Genomic DNA, 21147 nt, shown 5'->3' with positions numbered 1-21147 from the left:
TTTCTCCTACCTTATCTCTGCATCCCCCTCTCCCTCTCCCCCTGAGTCAAGTCACCAAAAGTTCACTAAGAATGCTTATATATCATATATGATGTATCTTGGGAATCTATTGTTTTTCCTTTTCGTGTTTGGTATCATTTTAAGTGTCTCGGTGCGATTGGTAAAATGGTCTTAATTTCATTGCAGTCATTGGTAAAATGGTCTTAATTTCATTGCAGTCATTGGTAATATGAGAAGGATTGAGGACTTAGGAGAATCCTGTGTTCCTCTTTGGGTGATGTTTCTTCAAGACATCTCCCCTCTCCCCCGAGACCAGGTGCTACCCCCTGGGGTACAGGAACTGACCCAAAACACACTGGAAAAAATATTGGTACAACCCTTTTTCTGGTCTGGGTATTTAAGGCTAGGTAACAGAGCAATCTTTGGGACCTGTAACCAGGAAAAAAACCCATGCAGTAATGTGTCAGTGTTATCCCCTTGGAAAGCTCTCACACACTACTGTGTGTCTCTGTCAGGAATGCATTGCTTACTTTTAGAATCATCTTTGAGTAATTGATGTCATGCATTTATTATTTCTGAATTGGCTTTTAATCATTTACTTGTGAAATTGGCACGGTACATTTTTCCTGACAAAAATAAATGTTAACCTTGATTATTCTGAAGTTTTCTGGAATCATTATTTCTAGTAGATTATGTGTAGTCTGTTGTTCCCGCAAATCTCTGTCCAGGATAGATCACACCTAAGGCACTAATGAATGGAGCATGGGGCACATCATTAGACCTTCTGATTCCTGACTATCTCCTAACTTAGCATGTTGTACGCTGCAACTATTGAGAAAAATTACACCTATGAGTCAGCAGTGAGCGGCCGCGTAGGGTAAGATAGTTTGCACTGCACCCTCTGACTATTTTAGGACTGGCTAGTTTGTGATCGTGAGCGCACACTCGCGACGTGACGTCTCAAAGCGACACCAGGTCCTTAATGAACGAATATTTGAAATTATGAAATGGCCAGAATAATCAAAGATCTAAATTAACTCATAATCAGTATTTATGACTGTTTTCTAATAAGAAACACAATCTAAATTTGATTAACATTTGAAATTGGAGTCAGATTAAGCGTAGAGCTAAAGTATTATTTAAACTAAATTCCAATAAATTAAGTGAACTTCACTGGAGCGCTGAAAAGACATACACGCATTATTCCTTCGACCATACCATTGGATTCTGGTGTTGGGCCAATGGGTGGACCTTACACCATCACAGAAATAAATCACAATTCAAAAGATATTCAAATAGAAAAGTTATTTTGAATTGTAGTAATGTTTTACAATATTGCTGGGTTTTTTTCTGTATTTTTAAACCGCGAAATGCAGACTTGTTAAGCGTCATCTTTGAAAAACATTTAAAAATCTAAAAGAAAAGGAATAAAACCCTGTAAAACAAATGCAGGTCCCAAGATTAACCTTGCATTTGCAATTTTATAGTACATCAGTACTTAAATATACTCCCATTTATGAACAATATTGTTACTGCAGGCGCTGTGAATGAAAGTTCTCACAAGTTTGCACAAAATTAGTTTTATTTGACAAAAAGCACATTCTAAAAAAAATGCTGTAGAGTTTACATTTAAGCATTCACAGTTACATCTAATTAAGGGGCATTTCTTTAACTGCGCTACCTCACAAATGAAGATTTATGATTCAAATGTGTAATTAAAATGTATTAAATAGACAAGGATCCAAAAAGGGATCTAAAGTATAAAAGGTCTTATCCAGACCCTATAAATTAAATTAAATTTCGTGAACCAGCACAAATGGAAGAACGGAAAACCAAAGCCACAAAGTATGTAGAAAAAAAGGTTCTGCATAAACCTGAACTTGGATCAGATTTGAGCCACATTGGGGCAAAATGCGCTACATGGAGTCGACTCACATTTACAAAGTCCTCAAACTTGAGTGACTTTAAATATGTAAATAAGTGATGCATAATTCTGAACTCTAAATGGAGGCTGTAAATCCTTCCTGGCCACTTCATGTAGTGCTTGAAAAGATCCTTTCAAGAGGTTTTGAGAAAAACTAAGCTTGTGCTCCATAGGGCGCTGATGAGGGGACGGACGCTACACACTCTAATACTGCATACTGACACTTTTGTGCATTTGATGATGCCATTTTTTGGATTAGCTTCCTTTCTCCCCTTTCTTTCCCTTCAGTATTCTCACTAAACCAAACGTGTAAAGACGTTCATGGTGTATGTGTGGTATTTGTGCCATTGGCCCATGTGGGAAAGGTTCCTAGCTTGAACATGGCCGTTCCCCATGTGTTGATGCCGAGGTTGATGCACAGAATGCCAATGATGTTGAGAATGAAGCCCGCCTTTGCCTTCAGACAGAAGGAAAATACAATTATCCGCTGATTTTTTCATATACAATGTCCCCAAAAATGTATTTTCACATTCAAATCCCACTTAAGCTTTATAAAATCCAATGGAACATCAAAACTCATATAAACTGTAGTTAACCATACCATGTCTAAGACTTTGAGGTTGCCGTAAGAGAAAGCGATGGCGTTGGGTGGAGTGGCTACAGGAAGCATGAATGCCAACGAAGCGCTGATCGTGCAGGGCAGCATCACATAGAGCGGATGGATCCCGATAGTTGTGGCCTGAGAACAGAGACGACTTGTTAGCAAGTTAAACACTTCAGCTTCGAAATTTACTTTTAGGTCGAATGAATGTGTGTAATTTATGTTGTAGAATAGGTTTGGTGGGTTTCTGTATGCTCACCATAGAGGCAAGAATGGGCAGGAATAGTGTGGTGGTGGCCGTGTTGCTGGAACACTCCGTGAACGTTCCCACCAGCAAACACAGGATCAGGGAGATGGCGAAGGGTGGGATGCTCTGGAGAGGGGCCAGGCTGTCACCCAACCACACCGATAGTCCAGACGCCTACACAAACATCACATCACTTCATATCGCTCCACATTGCTTCACTTCACATCACTTCACATCACATCACTTCACATCACTTCACATCACATCACTCCACATCACTTCACTTCACATCACATCACATCACTCCACATCACTTCACTTCACATCACATCACATCACTCCACATCGCTTCACCTCACTTCACATCACTCCACATCACTTCACTTCACATCACTCCACATCGCTTCACCTCTCTTCACATCACTTCACTCCACATCCCTTCACATCACTTCACTCCACATTGCTTCACATCACTTCACATCGCTCCACATTGCTTCACTTCACATCACTTCACATCGCTCCACATCACTTCACTTCACATCACTCCACATCGCTTCACCTCTCTTCACATCACTTCACTCCACATCCCTTCACATCGCTTCACATCACTTCACTCCACATTGCTTCACTCCACATTGCTTCTCTTCACATCGCTCCACATCACTTCACATCACTCCACATTGCTTCACTTCACATCGCTCCACATCACTTCACATCGCTTCACTTCACATCCCTCCACATCACATCACTTCACTCCACATTGCTTCACTTCACATCGCTCCACATCACTTCACATCGCTTCACTTCACATCACTCCACATCACTTCACATCACATCACTTCACTCCACATCGCTTCACCTCACTTCACATCACTCCACATCGCTCCACATTGCTTCACTTCACATCACATCACTTCACATCGCTCCACATTGCTTCACTTCACATCACTTCACTTCACATCGCTCCACATCACTTCACTTCACATCACTCCACATCGCTTCACATCGCTTCACCTCACTTCACATCAGTTCACTCCACATCGCTTCACATCGCTTCACCTCACTTCACATCACTTCACTCCACATCGCTTCACTTCACATCGCTCCACATTGCTTCACTCCACATTGCTTCACTCCACATTGCTTCTCTTCACATCGCTCCACATCACTTCACATCGCTCCACATTGCTTCATTTCACATCACTTCACTTCACATCGCTCCACATCACTTCACTTCACATCACTCCACATCGCTTCACATCGCTTCACCTCACTTCACATCAGTTCACTCCACATCGCTTCACATCGCTTCACCTCACTTCACATCACTTCACTCCACATCGCTTCACTTCACATCGCTCCACAATGCTTCACTCCACATTGCTTCACTCCACATTGCTTCTCTTCACATCGCTCCACATCACTTCACATCACTCCACATTGCTTCACTTCACATCCCTCCACATCACATCACTTCACTTCACATTACTTCACTTCACATCGCTCCACATCACTTCACATCACTTCACATCACTTCACATCACATCGCTTCACTTCACATCACTCCACATCACTTCACATCACAAAACTCCACATCCACATAACGTGTTAGCAGATATTAGACAGTCTACTAATACTCTAATGAGTGCTAGTTGACTTGTAATTGCAAAGTTACTTACAATTAATAGAATGTCTGAAGTGGATTATCGAAAGTGTTACCCATTATATTACATTACATGTATATTATTCAATTTCAGCATGTAACTTGTGTGACATTTACCATTTTACACCTGAAAAAAAAATTCAATAAAAAGACCCTAGCAACCATCCAAATCTCCCAGCTTTGTGGCAGCAAGTTTCGCATTGGTGAGCAGCACTCCACAGAACTTTCTCCTTTTCTTCAGAAAATGTAAAAAAATATATACTTTTAACTGTAATTCCATAAAAGACTAATGAATGTACATAATGTACATTTACTGCCAATGTAATGTGTCACTCTGTCATCCTCTTACCTCACTTCCACTTGCCAAGGCAAATCCTCCCCCCAGGAGCAAGACTATGTTCCAGGGCATGCGTTCATGAACCACCTTCCAGTTTAGTAGAGTGGGCGTACCCTTCAGTTTCTTCTTCTTTTCCTGTTTTTCTCCTCCTTTATAAAACAGATGGACCAGTAGCTATGGTTTAAGACCTGGTTTAAACTGATAAATATTCAGTGCGAATACTCCTAAAGCAGAACCACTTTACCTTCCTGCTCATCTCCTTCAGCTTCTTCATCATGTTCATCACACGAATTGATCGAATAGAGAAAGTCTATCCGAGATGGAACGAGGAAGAACATGGTTGACATGAAAATGGCCACAGTGCCATCGGTGACGTATCTTTATTGAAACAGAGAAAATGGGAAGAAATTCAAATGCAATGACCAAAACTTTTCATTTTATTTGTTTAAAAGTAAACTATTGCTATAAGTTTTGGGGTGAAGTGTACTCACTGTCCGTTTTTGTTGAAGAGCTCGCTAGCCCAGCCTGGCATGAAGCCTGGTTCTCGTGTGAACCACAGGATCACCAGGATCACAAAGATGACAAGCACTCCGCCCTCAGCAAAAGACATCGAACCCAACTTCTTATATTCATTCTTCATCACTCTGTAAGCGTCTTTGTCTCCCTCATTCTTCGAACCACAGCCAAAAGATTTTTTAAAACTGGGGAAAAAAATTCACCAAACAATGAATGAAAGACTGCTTAAACCAACCTCAAATTTCTACCTTAAAAACGTCAGATTAACATTAACGGGTCATTAAAATGTATTTTGATTTTTCCCCTGTAAGCTTCTTTTGAGATAACATTTCAACACCAGGTACATCTACACAACTCAAACTTTCAAGGGGGCATTATTTGATTATTGATGATTATTTAAATGAAATTGATATGGTTATATATTAGTGCTATCAAATCGATCAATCACGATTAATCGCATCTAACATAAAAGTTACATAACGCGTGTGTGTGTGTATATATTATCATTATATTTATATATATTATATATATGTCTGTGTGTGTGTGTAGACACATATTTATACACATATACATATACATATATACTATAATAATATATACCGACACATATATTATGTAAACAAAAACTTTTATGTTAGATGCAATTAATCACGATTAATCGATTTTACAGCACGAATGTATGCAAAAATCAACATGAAATCCTATGTCTTCCCCGCCTCATATCTATTGAAGTAATATACAGAATCAGAATCTTGGTAATAAAAAGGTCTGAAATTAGGCAGCATTATCATAATTACAGCAGAAATGCCAGAAATACTTTTAGCCAAAATTGTTTTTTAACAATTGTATTAAATAATAGGAGCTCTTTCAAACTTTCAAATAGGAGCTCTGTCAAACGAGTTGAGAACCAATGGTCTAGCTAAAAACACTCACTGTATGTCTAGGACACACCGTATTTAATGTAAAGGATGCAAGTTACTCACTTAAGACCCAAGTACATGAACTGCAGCCAGAGCCAAGACAGCACAAGCATCAGCACCATGTTAGGAAAGGCAAAACCGAACCAGCTGGCAAAGTTGATCACGCCATGGTTTTCTGGAAAAATCCTGTAAAAAAGGGCGAATGTGTGTGCAGTTTATAATTTGTCTCCAGTACTGTATGCACATTTTTATGTTGTAGGTCCAACAGATTGTGTGCACAACCATGCATAATCTTAAAGAGAAAAATATTTGAATAATTATAATATTTATTATTACCAAAACAATGATGGGGATGTTTTTTTTAATTTGTATTAATTTTGTTATCATTTAAGAAATTAATTGATTTTTTATACAACACAGATCAGAGTCATAACAGGATAATTGACAAACGTACGCATCCATCTGGCCCTTGAGAATAAGATTTGGTGTGGTGCCAGTCAGGGTGGCAGTTCCTCCGATGCTGGCGGAGTAACACACACATAGACTCATTCCTTTAAAGAGACGAATGTACTTCGCTTCACGTTCTTTCCTCCTGCATTCAGAGAGTGAATTGATTCTTTCCTCCAGATCTGGATTGACTGTCAAGATTAAGAACAGGTGGGATGTAAGTTTTAAGACTGTGTGTTATTACCACTGATTGGTTAATAGTGGAAATGCTGTATATTGTTCTGCTCATTCGTGTGACTTAAACCTTGTGTTACACCAAATTCTGTGACCGTATTACACTGTAAATGTATATGACCAATAAGTTATGACAACATATGTTTTTACATTGCTTTAACTCATCAAAATAAGTTAAGCAATTTTCAACTTTATACAAGATTCAAGTTTGATGTAATTTAAGTTGAAATGATTAAACACCCAAGTTGATTGTACTTAAAATTTTAAGACAGCAACTCTTTTTTACAGTGTGCTGTAGTAGGTAGGGGTAAGGTTGGGTTAGGGTTAGGGTTACAACAGCCGTCTACTACGGTCACAGAATTTGGTGTAACAACGGCTGTACTGTCATTTCCCTCAAATCACACTTTCTCTTGCGTCTTAGTTATCGACTGTAGTCAAAATGAACTTTTCGAAACTCCAAATCAATTAAACCAAATTCTTTGCCAAATGATTCATTCTTTCGAAGCGTTCAAAGCACTGTAGGCTAGCAACTGCCGGTCAAAATGGTGTCAAGGCAATGAGAACACAGCCCAAACAATTGCAAATGTTTAAATAATTAAACAAACACTAAACCTACATTATAAAACTGGCTTACTAACATCAAACACTGGTTCATTGGCTTACTCTTGTGTCAACACCCTTTAAACGGAAATTAGAAATGTTTAGAAACCTACACAGCTTGGCGTAACAAAGCTTCATGTGCTGGAATCACATGACATTCGTAAAAAAGTTATGAAACCTTGTGAGATGTTTAAGATAATGTTTAACATTATAAGATAATAAAGTAAAGTTTAAAAGTGTCAACATGTCAGACATACCGTTGGGTTTGTCTCCAGAGAAATTGTCCAAAGGATGTTTGGTGTTGACCTCGGTCAACTCAAACGCTTGATTATCTTGGCCTTCCCTCAGCTCTTTCTCATCAGAGTCTGCTTCTGTGGCGCTGAGCTGTTCGAGAACAGCTTGAGAAATGGGCAACATCATGGCTGTGGTGGCCGTGTTGCTGATCCACATGGAGAGGAAGGATGTTACGAGCATGAATCCCAGCATCAGCCTGCAGAAGTGAGTGTGAAAAACAGGTGAGTGTGTGAATGTGACAGAAATTAAAGGTACGTTTTCAGCGCGTGTGATCTTACAAAGCAGGCCGAACTCCAACTACCAGGAGGACACTCAGAGCGATGCGCTTATGGAGATTCCATTGTTCAACAGCTATAGCCACCAGCAGACCCCCTATAAACAGCATGTTGGTGTCCTTTAGGTACTGAACACACACCTGAAACACAAAGTATCACACTTACCCCCGATTTCACAGACAAGGCTTAAGTGTAGTCCCAGGCTAAAATGCATGTTTGAGCTGTTTTAACTGAAAGCAACTTGCACTGAGATAGCTTAAAATATGTTTTGCACTAGATGCACTAGAAATGTTTTTTTCTAAAGCACATTTATAAAAACAAATGTCCCAAACTAAGGCCTAATCCTGGCTTAATCTAAGCCCTGTCTGTGAAACCGGGCCTTAATGTCATATTTAGTTCTGGTCAACGTGGGTTGGGTTACATTTTTTTACTGTATACACAGTTTGTACGGAGCCACCAAACTGACATGATAATAGGGAAAAAATATATTTCAATACTTGTGTTCTCATGCAAAAACTTTTGCATTCACCCCAAAAAACTGTGTTCCCTCACAAAACTTTTGTGATGGAAATAATATGAGAAAATGTAGGTAATGCTATTTTGATAGTCCACTTTAGAGATTCTACGACTTTAAAGTGCCCCTGTCAATAATTGGATCCCTTAAAAATCATCTTTGATCACCAAAAATGACATATTAAAAAGTTTTTTCCTTGAAAATTTTTTTTTGTCTTAAAATAACTTGAATGTAACTCTTCACCCTTGCCTCATTTAGTATACGCGGTTCAATGAATATGCAAATTATCCCCGCCTCCACTCACTCACACCAGCCCAGAGATCCACTCGTTGAAGATCATATGTTGACGTGATTGGTTACAAAGTAGTTTGTAACTTCAGAAACACCAGCGATTTCAGATCGCATTTTTGAGACTGTCTTTGGTTCACTGCCGTTTTAAGGAGAAAATACTCAGCAATGGTGTTGACTGTTGACATGAATTTGTACATGGTTTGTCTTAAAGCATATTAAAAACACCACATAGACATATGAAAGCTTGATTTTTACCACAGGGGGACTTTAAGTAACTGTAACTACATGTCAGCTACCAGCTACCATTAGACTAGAAGTTCTCTTACTGCGAGAGAACACAAAAGTTTTGTGAGTGAAGTGGCAAAATAAGTATGTGAAACTGTATGCATTACACAATGGTTAAACGTTTAAAAAAATAGAATCAAGTAAACCTTTTAGAAATAAGCATTTTTAATCAAATTTTGTGTAAAATCTGTTGGCAGTCTGAGAAAGAGAGTCAAGATGTTCAAAACCATTCATTTGGGAGATGGAAAGTCAAGTTGAGAGCATTGCATTATGGGATACGGTACACAGCACGGTATGCTGTGCTGTATTTCCTTAATGACAGACTCATTAGATTTTAGACTAGAGTGTCTAAAATCAGTCAAAGATGGAGAGATAAGGAATATAAAGATATATTACAGTCTGGCTGGTGACATGTTCAAAGACGTTCATAAAAACTGCTTTTATGGCCCATAAACTTCTCAAATCATTAGAGATAACGCTTGTACAAAATAATGCTGATGAAGGTAAATCTCTCTGAACATGTGATCAGTCATTACTTTAAAGTAGTTTTCCATGGCTTTTGTGCTTGCGACTACAGTAATAAAACTGATAATCTCTTATAACTATATGCATATTTATTAACAATTGTTATGTGAATAGTTTGCTTGCCCATTATGTTTCGTTACACAGTTTTCTCAATCTCTTTGGGACATTTTTCGAAACAGTCTTAACATCAAAATAACAGTCTTAGCACCAAAATAAAAGAGTTTTTATCATCGTGTGAGCCATGCTGGTCAAAATGTTTATATATATTTTTCTCTATGGAAATATTTGTTATACACAAATTTTGTGTTTTTTGTTTGTTTGTTTTTTTGTTAACACTAACTGCTTTTATACTATACAAGAATGTCAGTGTTGTCTGTGTATCACACTGAGCTTTTTAAATACAGATCCAGACAGTATGTAAAAATTGACTGGGACAAATCTATACTGTTGCACACTAAAAGTAAATGAACATTTGTATTTATACAGTACTTTTTTTTTTTGTTACATGTAAACTTAAAATTCACAGTTGCTTGCTTATTTTTACACACTCTATTATATCTTTCTCTAACACATAAATATCTTACATATCTTCCTATTTTTCTTCCATGACAATAATTTTCAGTTTACATATAACACATTTCTACAAAATAAATGTACTGTATAAATACAAATACAGGATTGATGTAGCTGCTGCTGTTCAGAGTTGTGATGTTCCTCTATGTTCAAAAAATGTGATAAGATTGTGATTCCTATTTCATCACAACGACATGTAATTTGCCAAATTACATTACAACATTACAAACATTACAAACATTCATGGAATATAACTTGTCTGAGTCTGACAGATTTTGATCACTCTATTGATCATTTCGCATGTGATGGCTCACACGATGAAAGAATGTTTAGCAGTTGTGAAGAGTTTGACAGTTTAAAGGGGTGGTATGTAAAATGCCCTTTTCACAAGATTCCCTTTTCTAAAATAAGTCTTTGATGTCCCCAGAGTGTGTATGTGAAGTTTTAGCTCAAAATACCCCCCAGATATTTTATATGGCATGTTAAAATTGTTACTTTTTGAGGCTGAGCAAAAAACGCACCGTACCGTTTTCTTGTCTGTCCCTTTAAATGCAAATGAGCTGCTGCTCCACAGAGGGCGGAGTTACAACAGTTGTGCCCTTTAGCAGCTTCGATTACCTCACACAGACAATTTAAAAAACCTTTAACCTTTTATGTTTAAGCCGGAGTCGGACAAATATGGAGAGATTCAAGAAGAAGTTACAACATGTAGACAACATTTCTGAATGGTTAGTTGATGAATTTTATGTAGCTTATGTGTAGTTATCTTCTAGTCATTGATTAGCATATTCTGTCATGATAATCTATAAATCGGGTTCTCAGGGCGAGGTTTATGTACATTTTAGTGTTTGTGATGTCACTAACCCGTGAGGAAGCTCATGTAACTAGTCCCTTTGTTGTAGTCCTTAAAAAGCAACTTCTTTCAAATAAAATATCTCCCTTTGCTTTGAACTTTGAGCGTCGTAACTTTGCAGATGTTGTTTAAGGTTATGCTAAAACAGCAACGTTAGAAAAGTGAAATCATAATCAACCACCGCCCTTTAACTGAGAATCGACTCATCAGTTTTGATCAACAAGCCATGTGCATTTAGTCATTGGGCAAATTGTAGACAATTGTACTCTTGCACACATGTGGCAAAACACATGTAATTTGCCTAAATCAATAAGAAATTCTAATCTGATGTGAACGAATTCTTGTTCAGAGACGAGGGGCCGTATTCACAAAACATTTTACCACTAAGAGTTCTCCTAAATCGTCAAGTTAGGAGCTACCTTTAGCATTAAGAAGTATTGTGAATACAGTTTTGTGAAAAAAAGTCTTATTTGAGAATTGAAAGCTATTGAGAACAACTGTGATAGATAGATAGATAGACAGATACAGATAGATATATAGACAGATAGATAGACAGATACAGATAGATAGATAGACAGATAGATAGATAGACAGACAGATATATAGACAGATAGATAGACAGATACAGATAGACAGATAGATAGATAGAAACTTCTTAAGTATTTAAATAATTTTTTTAATTCAAAATGTTAATCATGGAATATTTTTTTGAACAATACCTTTTCAGACTCCATGATGCCCATCATGGGGAAGAGGACGACGGGCAGCAGGGCAGTGATGGCGAGAGGAATACACTCTGTGCACCAGAACAGTGCCATCAGGATGATGACATAACCACATCTCGCCTCCTGAAGAACACAATAGTCATACGTGTCAAAACGTAAGGGAATACATCACCTGTTCACGTAGCAGTTGGGCACATTTCTGTAGAAGAGAATTATTGGATGGGAATTAGATGCATTGCACATCTAAGATGTGATCTCAGGTCTATGGCAATCCTCTCATCTTAGCTTGTCAAAGGGGAGGAAAGGGTGGGATTTGACATCTAGTGCAGGTTCCAGGGGTCACTACTGTATCTCTTGAAGGCCTATCATTCTCAGAATGCTGATAAAAGTAACCGTTGAACATTAATAACGACTGTAAACTATTTTTAATTCATTTACTTTTATGGATGCTTTTATTTTATGGAAGAATTTTATTACTTGATAAAAGGCTGTATATGTTTAACCAAAGCCTGAAAAATGAAATAAGTCTTTTTTTAATGGAACAGAAGCTTTAGACAAATTTGGTGCAGTTTCTGATATTTATGTGGCTAAAAAGTAAGATGAAATTCTAAAAGTTTGTAATGTGTGTGTGTGTGTGTGTGTGTGTTTTGTGACCTTTAAACATTGTAATATAAGAGTATGAACGTGCATGATGGATCGTGTAGCTCAATTCTATCTAGTTTAGTTTTTTTTTTAGTTTTTTTATACAAAAAATAATAGTAATAGTTCAGCCACTTTAGGGGGTCTTAAATGTCTGATAATTTATTTTTTAATTAACCCTTAAATGCATGAATGTTTCGACAATCATTCTTACATATTCGGGTCTTTAGCGACCTGGATCTAAATCTAACACGGATGGATGTCTACCTGTTCCGATAATATAAAAACTCTCCTGATATTAGAGTAACAATTACAGAAGAATAAAATAAAGCATATTTTGTTACCTTTTGTAGCTTGGAAGGTTTCAGATGTTTTATACCATCATCAATATCCTCGTCAGAGATCATTTCCCAGTAAATTCAGCATCTGGCTCATTTTTGCAATCTTAAAGCTGCAGTCCATAGCTTTTTTTGGGTTAAAAATTATCCAAAATACATATTTGAGAAAATACATAACTAGCCAGTGTTCAAAACTATCTGCTTGGCTTAGCTCGATTCAAAGCGGTAAGCTTGTAATAATGTTTTTAATTCCAGTGGTACTGGTGGATTTCTGCGGGAGATTCGAGCATGTCTTTGCGTCATTACGTCACATCTGTACACATAAAGGAGTCTCGGCTAGTAGAAGCTATATTGCGTGTGAGGATGTTGGAGGTGGAGATTTAGAGATTAGCCTTTTCTCACAGCACTTGATATAATTAAACTTATCAATTTGATGGCGGATCCAGAAAGGTTCAAACGACAATCACCAGTGACAACAGATTCACCCATTGTAAAATGCAAAAGACTTCGTTCGGACTTCGGAGTGGCTACAGAAAAAAAGAGACTGCAACCCGGACCCATGCGAAAACAAGGATAAATATCGGAAGGACATTACATAGTCACGCAATGCTTGTTTATGTTGTTAACATTAACAATTTGAGAACAAAGTATAATTTGCACGGTTTTGCGTGATATGATAACTTATAAGCGATTGTTAGATTTAATCAGCGCTATTTACTGCAATGTCAGAACCAGAACAAAAGTGGATGTTTCTTACTTGTTCGGATGACATTTTCCGGTGAAAATTCTTATGTTGGTCATACTTCCAAAAAGAATAATCTGTGATTCTGAATGCCAGTATCCACATCGGCGCGGCGACTGACAGCTGCACACTCTCCTCAAACACTGTGTTCATCCGCGCTGTGCCGTGTCGAGGGTGTGGAAGTACAACTCACGTAAAGTTGATAATTCCGTGAATGACTGCAATTGCAGATTTCGAACAGAGATGGCGACAAAGAGGAAAAACACCGGACTGCAGCTTTAAACATATTCTCAAAACTATTCATCAAATCAATATTTTGATCGCTGACACCTTCTTTACCAGATCCACCATCAAGTGACAGAGAGAGACACTAATATTTTTTATTTTTTTATTAATGCCAAGGTATCAAAAATACAAGTAGCCTACAACAATGTACAAATTACATACAACAAAATAATGAAAGCAATACAGCACATATATATATATAGCCTGTTGCGTTCAGTTTTTGCTCTGCAGTAAATCGCTGTGCAATTTCAAGTTTTGCTGATGATACTTCCTATTCTTTTGTTTTCTAACTGCGGTAACTATGAGTGAAACGTCACTTCATCATTGTGTCTCAGATATTGGAATAAAGGTGAATTGCACTTATTCAGTCATAAAAGATTCAATTATTGTTGTGCAGAATAAAAAAATTACACTGTTACACACCTCGGGTCGTTAGCGACCCTATACAATTTTTTACAAAAAATGTATAGGAAAACAGGCATTCTTTTTTAATTGTATTTTTTTTCTAGTTACATTGTTTATAATGAATTGATTGAGGAATACTAAGAAGGTTGATGTCTAACTTTTAAAAATGGATGAGGAAGAAGGTAGTGAATGACGTCCCAGATTACTAAAGAACCGAGGTATGCGTTTAAGGGTTAACATTACCATTTCAATAATTGATTCAAAAAGAGAGTAGTTTTGTGCATTATTTTTTCAGCTGAAGTTCTTAAGGTCAGAGTAACCCGGTCTCAAGATGTTGAGTAACAGTGGGCCACATGGCTTCATTTTCTTTGTTTGTGACTTGAGGATGACCTCCGCAAGCTGTGTAAATATAGTGTTCCACAGATCATAAATAAGAGCAGTGAGGTTTTCATTCAGCTGCTGATGAGATTTTATTTTTAAATGTTCCGATATCACATTGTCATATTTCAGTCATTTGGCTATTAAGAATTCACAAAATGTAGATGCATAAAGAAACTATTTTGGTTAACATGTTCAATGGCTTTGAATTGATTTTCCACAAAATACTCCTGCAGAAAGGCACTTACCGGAGTTGGGATGATAATCGGCAGGGGCAATAATAGTAAAGGGGTGATGAAGATGATCAGATAGTTTCTGTGAAGCCATATCCAGCGTAGGATTAATGCAACATCTTCTGGAATCCCTGGAAGTCCCATGTCTTCTGGCCCTCGGCTGCAGATGTCAGGTGTGTGGTGGATGGATTGCTGATGAAGGTCGAGCTAGATCAATGTGTTTATAGGCATCGTCACATAAAAAAAATTAAACATTAACTGTGTGAACAAGGGGAGGGTAAATAGAGGAATGAAGGAGGGGAGGGTAAAAAAGACGGCAAACAAACAAAAAAGATTAACCCATTTGTTATCTTTTTCTAAAGCCGCAATTCATTGTATTGTTAAAACACTGACTAATGAATTTATTAAAAGCACATATGAACTTTTCACACTCCTGATGTCATCATGGAAGAGCTGGAGTCACCCTGATAAGTGTCTCTTTCACACCGGAGATATGCAAAGAATGTTTCTCACTGTTCTCTTCTGAATGTGCGGGAATAATATTGCCATTGTGCTGGTTTGTAAAGAATAAATGAAAGATTAAGTAAATAATCAAGTAACAAAACACTTTTTCAGTAGGTTCATTTGATTAGCATTAGTATTAGTTCAACATCATGAAATGACAATAAACTATCTTTACTGCATTTATTATTTTGTTAATGTTCATTTATAAATAGACTTTTATGCACTATAGTTAATTCATGTTCTTTCATAATGCATTAATGTAAATTTATACAAATGTTAATGTATTAGTATATGTAAAAATTAACATGAACCTAAATGCTTTAAAAATGTATGTTAACGAATTGATTATTCTGAAGTGTTATGTTTTATAACTAGTGTTATTTATTTAATGTCAAACAAAATGAGAGATTGTCCATATCTATGGAATCCAAAGAATTTGACGTTGCAGTTCCAAAGCGGTTTGTTATTTACAGTTTAAAAGAAGGACGTAGAGTCTAAATAGATATGAAAATAATTCCAGCAAGGACACACTTGATTTAGTAAACACATTCAATACTGTTCAAATGTTTGGGGTCAGTTCGCCTTTTTTGTTTTTGTTTTAGTTTGAGTTTTTTTTTTAAGAAGAAATTAATGCATAGTTATGTGATGAAACTCCTTAATGGAAGCTGATGATATTTACAGCGTTAAAGAGGCTATATGCGTTTTTCTGAAATTTAAACTCGCGACTGACACCTGTGGCCAAAAAACAGAACTGCTCTTCCTTTCTGCTCGCTCTCGTACGTGCACAGTTCACAAGTCATCTGCTGCAAGGAGGTCAAGCTTATGTTTACAGAGGTAAGAACAGTTAAATACATATATTGTTTGAGATAAGTGCTGGCAAGCGGTGGTGGCAGAGTGATCTGAAACGTTTAACATGAACGCGCTTGACGTCACATCCGCCGACAGCGCGGGAAAAATCCGACCCGACAGAAAATAGGAAAAATAGGATACAGGCTTATAGGTGCACCCACTGTGAGCGGACAAGGTGTCAGTATGCTCAACAGGAGATGTTTGAGTCATAAATGGTAAAATAAAAAGGCTATTGTTACGTTTATTTTGGGGAAAAAGTTATATATAGTCCCTTTAACTTCTTGGCACAAGCTGATTGGTTCATGTTGGATCTGTAGTCAATGAGCTTGCAGCTCAACATTTAAATGGCTGGTTACGATTCACTATAGCAGTTTGGAGTGCACTTTCAGAGTTCTTCTAAAAGCCTTCACCTCCCTAGCTCCACCTGTATAGATCTGCTTTGGGTAATTGATACATACTATTTGTGCAGTAGCAGTATGTCTTACATACTCACAGCAGTGTACAGCAGATCTATCCCACCAAGACCAAATATAATAACATTGTCATACGGATTACTATGCTAAAAATCTTCAGAGTTGTCATGACAGAAATACTTTTATTGAGCAAAGATGCATTGAATTGATAAAAAATAACAGTAAAGACATTTTTAATGTTACAAAATGTTTCTAATTCAAATAAATGCTGCTCTTTTGAACTTTCTATTCATCAAAGAATCCTGAAATTGTTTTATTGTTTCCATTAAAATATTAAGCAGCAGATTGATAATTGCCATGTTCTGTTTTGGGTTTGTTCTAGTTCCTGTACCTGTTGCCTTTCTTCCCAATGTTCCTGCTTTGACAGTGACGTCATGCGCATGCGCATTACATGTTCACACTTGCGTATTACGCGTTCGCAGGGTGTTTCTTGACAATGTGACATCGCCAACTACTGGCCTGGCAGCCTAATACAGTCATTTTTGCAGGTTCGTTTGAAAGGGATCTTTTTGACAATGTTGTCGTCTGTTTTTAGTACATCGCTGATGTGTAAACATACGGTCAGTTTGCAGTTCAGTGTCCTGTGTTGTCTAAATGGTATTTAGCTAGTAAAATGTTTTGCTTTCTCCTACTCCAGAGTTTATATTACCTTCTTTGTTTTTGGTTTGTTAATAAAACAGCTGGAATTTTAACCATCTGTCAGCGCTGGTTGCAGCAGATATGAAACTGGATCTAAGTGCAGCAGTCTTTATTATGAACTAAACTCAAATCTTCACAAAACTTCAGAAACACAGAGATGAATGAAAACAAACTCTAATTGTGAACAAGTAAACTCAAATCGTGACAGTACCCCGCCCTCCCAGAAGGTGCGTCCTCGTGCTGTATTACATCCACAGGGGTTGGAGGTCTTGGGCTGGAGTGGACTCAGGGGCAGGAATTCTCTCTGGACTCTGGTCAGGGGCAGGAGTCCTCTCTGGACTCTGGTCAGGGGCAGGAGTCCTCTCTCGACTCTGTTCAGGGGCTGGAGCCCTCTCTGGACTCTGGTCAGGGGCTGGAGTCCTCTCTGCACTCGGTTTAGGGGCAGGAGTCCTCTCTGGTCTCTGGTCAGGGGCTGGAGTCCTCTCTGGACTCTGGTCAGGGGCAGGAGTCCTCTCTGCACTCTGGTCAAGGGCAGGAGTCCTCTCTGGACTCTGGTCAGTGGCTGGAGTCCTCTCTGGTCTGGGGCAGGGGTCCTCTCTGGACTCTGGTCAGGGGCAGGAGTCCTCTCTGCACTGTGGTCAGGGGCAGGAGTCCTCTCTGGACTCTGGTCAGGGGCAGGAGTCCTCTCTGGACTCTGGTCAGGGGCAGGAGTCCTCTCTGGACTCTAGTCAGGAGCTGGAGTCCTCTCTGGACTCTGATCAGGAGCTGGAGTCCTCTCTGGACTCTGGTCAGGGGCAGTAGTCCTTTCTGGATTCTGGTCAGGGGCAGAAGTCCTCTCTGGACTCTGGTCAGTGGCAGGAGTCCTCTCTGCACTCTGGTCAAGGGCAGGAGTCCTCTCTGGACTCTGGTCAGGGGCTGGAGTCCTCTCTGGACTCTGGTCTAGGGCAGGGGTCCTCTCTGGACTCTGGTCAGGGGCAGGAGTCCTCTCTGCACTGTGTTCAGGGGCTGGAGTCCTCTCTGGACTCTGGTCAGGGGCAGGAGTCCTCTCTAGACTCTAGTCAGGGGCTGGAGTCCTCTCTGGACTCTGATCAGGAGCTGGAGTCCTCTCTGGACTCTGGTCAGGGGCAAAAATCCTCTCTGGACTCTGGTCAGGGGCTGGAGCCCTCTCTGGACTCTGGTCAAGGGCAGGAGTTCTCTCTGGGCTCTGGTCAGGGACTGGAGTCCTCTCTGCACTCTGTTTAGGGGCAGGAGTCCTCTCTGGTCTCTGGTCAGGGGCTGGAGTCCTCTCTGGACTCTGGTCAGGGGCAGGAGTCCTCTCTGGACTCTAGTCAGGGGCTAGAGTCCTCTCTGGACTCTGATCACGGGCTGGAGTCCTCTCTGGACTCTGGTCAGGGGCAGTAGTCCTCTCTGGATTCTGGTCAGGGGCAGGAGTCCTCTGTGGACTCTGGTCAGGGGCAAAAATACTCTCTGGACTCTGGTCAGGGGCTGGAGCCCTCTCTGGACTCTGGTCAAGGGCAGGGTCCTCTCTGGACTCTGGTCAGGGGCTGGAGTCCTCTCTGGACTCTGTTTAGGGGCAGGAGTCCTCTCAGGTCTCTGGTCAAGGGCAGGAGTCCTCTCTGGTCTCTGGTCAGGGGCTGGAGTCCTCTCTGCACTCTGTTCAGGGGCAGGAGTCCTCTCTGGACTCTGGTCAGGGGCTGGAGCTGATGTGTGTGGCCTAAACACACCTAGGCTTTATTTACACTGACACAGATCAGAATTTGTTGCACACTTTTAAACACAAAAATCCGCACGAGATCCGATCTGAGCCACTTCCAAATGTGGGTTTAAGTCAGATACAAATCCGATATATGGACATCCAACCTACGTCTAAACACGCATATCCGATTCCCCTTTGAATTCTAAGCTACCACAAGGCAAGGATGACACTTTATTCACAAAGATAGATTTTTAATGTTGTATTATGAGGCAGATGTGCCTATATGCGCTCGCTCACAGCTTTTTTATTGTTGTGGGAAATTTATATATATCTTTGTAAAGAAAAGAAATTGCGCGAACGCAGAAACATTCAGGAGCTGGTTTTCAACCTCTCCCCGTGACTTTTATAAATAAAACAGCTTTACTACTGAAAGCTACATTATATTTCACAGCAATGAGGTGATAACTTTTCTGTAATTAAACCAACAAGCTTCACTATTAGGTTACTCGCGCGTGAACTCTCTCTCTCTCTCTCTCTCTCTCTCTCTCTCTCTCTCTCTCTCTCTCTCTCTCTCTCTCTCTCTCTCTCTCTCTCTCTCTCTCTCTCTCTCTCTCTCTCTCTCTCTCTCTCTCTCTCTCTCTCTCTCTCTCTCTCTCTCTCTCTCGTTAATTAATTCGAATTCATTAAAATATATATTACAGTTACAGGGCTACTTTATTTCACTTCAGAATTCTAGATCTGAGCTCTAGGAAAACGTCTCGGTTACATATGGTAACCCTCGTTCCCTGAGGGAGGGAACGGAGACGTAGGTCAGACGTAGGTCAGCCAATCTATTTCGAGTGAAACTAAAACAAGCCAATGCACATTGGCATGCAATCATTTGCATCAGCTGCGCGTCCTCGTCAGCGCGGGTATTTAACAGCAGCTGTTATGATTGCACACTAGTTTTTTGCTGAGGAGCCAAACCTGAAAAAGCTGGCCCCCCGGCGGGCGGCAGCAGATGTGGCGACGGGACCTACGTCTCCGTTCCCTCCCTCAGGGAACGAGGGTTACCATATGTAACCGAGACGTTCCCTATCGGTCAGTCACTACAACGTAGGTCAGACTGACCAATAGGAATCCCTACCAAAGCGCCACAGCTGCTGCACCCCATCCAGCGCCCCATGCAAGCCTCTACACCTTCTTGCCTAGAAGGACGATAGGAGGAGGCTACACACAGAGTGTATCTGTCACTGTTGTTCCGTAATAACCCGTACAGTGAGATTATTGGATAACACTGGGAAAGCGTGCCCTTCAGTTAGGAAGGAGGACGCTGCGGAAGCCACTTACTTCAAGGAGTTATGTGGGGAATACATACGGACTAGCCCGAAGGCTGTACTACATATGAGATAGTGGGTGACTTAGCCCAAGGGAAAGACACGGGCTTCCGTTAGGAGCAGCCGTGGAAAATATACACATATGGGATCCCCGTAGGGTCACACATATGGAACCCAGCCCAGATCCGGTTCTCAAGGATTCAGCGGATAAAGGCCTGGCACCTGGACGCTCCGCCATGTCCGGGCCGAGGGGATTTTGGAGGACTCAACAGGTTTTTCACTCTGGAGCAATAAGGGTGCACAGTAGGGTGCAGCAAGCCGACAGAGCCGGGCCTCTCGGTGCTTCTACCCGTTTAGGGTGAGAACACGGGAGGAGACCGGCTCTACACGTAGGCTATAATATCTAGCGAATGTGTTAGGTGTCGCCCAGCCCGCAGCTCTACAGATATCTGTTAGCGAGGAGCCACGTGCCAGCGCCCAGGAGGATGCAACGCCTCTCGTGGAGTGTGCATGCAACCTGAGCGGGCAGGGCACGCCTTGAGCTTGGTAAGCCAAGGCGATGGCATCCACTATCCAGTGGGCCATCCTCTGCTTGGAGACAGCCTTTCCCCTCTGCTGGCCTCCGTAACAGACAAAGAGCTGGTCTGAGGTCCTGATGCTTTGCGTTCTGTCCACGTACATACGCAGAGCGCGAACGGGACAGAGCAAAGCCAGGGCTGGGTCTGCCTCCTCCAAAGGCAGCGCTTGCAGGTTCACTACCTGGTCTTTGAAGGGAGTGGTAGGAACCTTGGGCACATAGCCAGGCCGGGGTCTTAGTACCACATGG

At 40.2% G+C, this 21147-nt stretch overlaps 1 protein-coding gene across 1 annotated transcript; it reads right to left on the bottom strand.

Moving 5' to 3' along the window:
• Positions 1–1564: 1564 nt before the first annotated feature.
• Positions 1565–15043, bottom strand: slc13a2 (solute carrier family 13 member 2). Its single transcript, XM_056262193.1, has 12 exons — positions 14860–15043; positions 11819–11947; positions 8062–8198; positions 7747–7979; positions 6663–6846; positions 6272–6394; positions 5264–5473; positions 5017–5150; positions 4785–4921; positions 2785–2946; positions 2526–2663; positions 1565–2381 (listed from the first exon to the last, which is right to left on the bottom strand). The coding sequence occupies exons 1-12, from the start codon at positions 14986–14988 to the stop codon at positions 2244–2246; spliced, it is 1854 nt and encodes a 617-aa protein (XP_056118168.1). The 5' UTR covers positions 14989–15043; the 3' UTR covers positions 1565–2243.
• Between the last annotated feature and the right edge of the window lie 6104 nt (positions 15044–21147).

This window comes from Rhinichthys klamathensis, unplaced genomic scaffold (genome assembly GCF_029890125.1).
Source record: "Rhinichthys klamathensis goyatoka isolate OS25496 unplaced genomic scaffold, OSU_Roscu_1.1 h1tg000191l_1, whole genome shotgun sequence".
Classification (NCBI taxonomy): Eukaryota; Metazoa; Chordata; class Actinopteri; order Cypriniformes; family Leuciscidae; genus Rhinichthys; species Rhinichthys klamathensis.
Note: the sequence above shows the minus strand (reverse complement) of the source record. Positions and strands in the feature narration are given on the sequence as shown.